At 41.4% G+C, this 3,350-nt stretch overlaps 1 protein-coding gene across 1 annotated transcript; it reads right to left on the bottom strand.

Annotated features, from left to right (window-relative positions):
- Nucleotides 1-207: 207 nt before the first annotated feature.
- LOC107781326 (G-type lectin S-receptor-like serine/threonine-protein kinase At1g34300) lies at nucleotides 208-3,109 on the bottom strand. The gene has a single exon (XM_016602014.2). The coding sequence runs from the start codon at nucleotides 2,893-2,895 to the stop codon at nucleotides 382-384; it is 2,514 nt and encodes an 837-aa protein (XP_016457500.1). The 5' UTR covers nucleotides 2,896-3,109; the 3' UTR covers nucleotides 208-381.
- Nucleotides 3,110-3,350: the final 241 nt, after the last annotated feature.

Below are 3,350 nucleotides of genomic sequence, written 5' to 3'. Positions count from 1 at the left end.
CAACCTACTTTGTCACTCCCTCTCAGGTCCCTTCCTAAAGAATCAAAGGAGGTTGATGTTGGCATCAAAAGGTACCATCCCCAATTTTGCTTGCTCATTTCTCATAAAGAAACTATATATCTAGCTTTCTTATCAAACACATCAAAGACATGGACGTAGTCACCAAATTCTGGTGAATAATAGGATATGGGAAGTAAGTGAATGCTATTTTCCAGTATAAACGAGTCGCAACCTCTCTATATAGATGCAAATATTTATATATATATGCAAAACCTATCTATTATACAATATGAATTGCAAGATACCAATCACACTATGACCTTTGAGATACTAATATTCCCATCAGTTCTTGTAGGGAATGGGAAGTGTATGGTTTTTGACTCACTTAGTTTCGGAGTGTAAAAGTGATGATGATGGCTTATCAACATTCTTTGCAGAAGCCGAAGACTGGAAACCTGCAGTTTGGAATGATGATGATGAAGAGGGAGCTGGGGCTGAGGCTGCAAAGGTTGAAAAAGCGCTTGTGCTACTGGCGTTTAAGCTAGTTCCAGTAAAGGACCCTTCAGTAGCCCTAGGTGCAGGTGGCCGATCAATCTCAGTAACGCCTTCTAACATCTGAACCACCTTGCCCATTGTTGGTCTTTGAGATGGTTGCTCTTGGATGCACCAAAAGCTCACCTGAATTGCTCTCATAACTTGTTCCATGTCCATCTCTTGTTTGGAGAGCTTTTTGTCCAAAATGGCCTCTGTATTACCCCTTTCAAATTCTTCAAATGCCCACGAAGAGTACTTTTTCCGGCTAGTCTCTTCTGAGACTTCGAAATTTCTTTTTCCACTCACTATTTCCAGTAACACCATACCATAACTGTACACATCGGATTTGGATGTTATAGGAAGATTAGCCAGCCACTCAGGAGCTAAGTATCCTCTAGTACCCCTCACATGACTTGTCAAGGTTCTATGCCTGTGGTCCTTTGGGTTAACGAGCTTCGCAAGGCCAAAATCTGATACTTTGGCAGTGTAATTCTCCTCCAACAATATGTTCTCAGGCTTTATATCACAGTGAACTATACAATCTCGACATTCCTCATGAAGGTATGTGATACCTCTTGCTGTCCCCAAAGCAATATTATACCGGTGCTCCCAGTTCAAAAGCTTTCCTGACGAATGATCTTCCGCAAAGAGGAACTTATCAAGAGAACCATTTTTCATGAACTCGTACACCAGTAGCCTGTGGCGTCCTTCAGAACAAAACCCAATTAATCTCACCAAATTCAAATGGTGTGTGCTACTTATAGTTGCAACCTCCATTCTGAATTGCTTCTCGCCTTGCTCTATTCCTTCCAGTTGCTTCACTGCAGCAACAGTCTTATTAGCCAGAACTGCCCGATAAACAGTCCCAAATCCTCCTGCACCAAGCTTCTCCTTAAACCCCTTTGTTGTCCGCTGAAGCTCCTTGTATGTGAACTGCACAGGAGCACCAGAGGCATATTCAAGAAGGGCATATTGAGACGACAGTGATGCAAATTTAGAACTGTTCCTAAAGCACCACCACCACAAACCACCCTCCAACAACATCAAACCCAAGAGACTAGCCACAACCACAAGCGCAACAACCCAGCCAGGAACCCTCCCTCCATTTTTCTTTTGAACAGTCTCTGAAACCGCAGAAGGATTAGGCAATGCAGGCCCACATATCTTAACAAATGAAGTGCTCGGGAGGGTTGGCGCCTGATAACCACTAACGAAGTTGGGCTGTTTAAAATAACACATCCCTGTACCATCTGCTAAAGAAGTAGAAGCTACACAAGCACCATTAACAAGACAGTTAAACCTACACGCAGAAATACCAGCAGAAAAAATCTGCTCAGACAATTCCGGAGGATAAGTCAAGAACTTAGCATTATCCAACTGCAACATAGTCGAATTGGAAGGACAATTACTAAGATCAACTTTCCTCTTACACCCATTACGACTATCATTCGGATCATTAAAGTCGAAATTCATTGAAGGACATCCACAAGAAGGACCAGTCTCATTATAACTACAAACCCCAAAATTCCCACAATATCCAAAGACCTGACACTGATCAGTCAAAGCAGCCCATCTCACATTTTGAGTCCCACTCCCTTGAGTTGAACTATAAATCCTAAGATTCCCATCACTATCCAACTTCAAGAACCTCAAAATATTCCCTTCATCAGCATAATCACTACTATAAACAACATTTAAAGGACTTGAAAGGCTAGGATCAAAAAGTGAAAGAATCCCAATAGGCTGCATTCTCAAACTAGGAGAAGTCAAGTTCACATTAGCAGAAGAATTCAACCCAGAATTATAATATACTATAGAGTCATTCCAGAAAAGCGACAAGTTCCCATTATTCCTAAGCCTAAAAGAATACAACCCAGATGTCAAAACATGATCTTTAGTGAAATTCTGAGAAGGTACAATAGTATCAGTTGGGTTATCAAAAGTAGACCAAATGTTTAAAAAGGTACCATTTTTAAGCACAAGATTACCATTTTCGTCCAAAGAAGCCGAGGAAACACCAAGATTTGCAGTTCTTGAGCTCCACACAACAGTACCTGAAGGTCCATTTGTGAGCACAAGGTCACCGTTGGACAAGAACCGGAGTGCGGCGGAGGAATCAACTGCACCGCCGTTGACGGTAGAGCCGCCGGCTGTCCAAATGGGTATGCTGTTGTAAGAAATGGAAGCAAAATAGGTGTTTTGGTTTGTGCGGTCCAGTTGTAAGAAGGAAAGAGTGAAGGCGTTGTTTGGAGAGGACCATTTCGAGTTTGGGTCTGAAGCTAAAAGGGTTGCACCAGGAAGAATATCTGCAGCTTCTACGGTGATGATAATAATAGTGAAAATAAAGAATAGTGCTTTCATTTTTCAATAAGATGGGTTGAGAAGAAAGAGGATTTTGGTGTGGTTTTATGAGTTTCGTCCCATTGTTTTCGGGGTTTGGGGGGAGGGGGGAGGGGGGAGGGACATGACACGAAGAAGACAAGGGAAGGTTGGAAAGAAGAGGAGACGACTTTGACTTGTGGGTTTTACATTTCTTAATGGCCAAATATACAGGCGCACCTTAAACCGGTTCCAGTTCTCATTTTCACATGTTAACTTATCCCTTTTATTATTGATCACTTTAACTCTATTTTGATCTGCACCATTTAAATACAATGCATGACTGGTCAAAAGAGCATTATGTTCACACATAGTAAGTGCATAAATATTATTAATATTTGTTTAGGTGAATATTGCAAAGGTAAAAATCGTTAGACCAACTTCAAAACACCCGATTTTTCTATTATTTCTCTCAAAAAAGCCCTAATTCCTCTTTC

This window comes from Nicotiana tabacum, chromosome 12 (genome assembly GCF_000715075.1).
Source record: "Nicotiana tabacum cultivar K326 chromosome 12, ASM71507v2, whole genome shotgun sequence".
In the NCBI taxonomy this organism is placed as follows: Eukaryota; Viridiplantae; Streptophyta; class Magnoliopsida; order Solanales; family Solanaceae; genus Nicotiana; species Nicotiana tabacum.
This window is presented reverse-complemented; position numbering and strand designations above follow the sequence as displayed.

Bases quoted from the DNA above. Each gene is read 5' to 3' on its own strand.
- LOC107781326 (XM_016602014.2), bottom strand. From the start codon at position 2,895: ATGAAAGCACTATTCTTTATTTTCACTATTATTATCATCACCGTAGAA.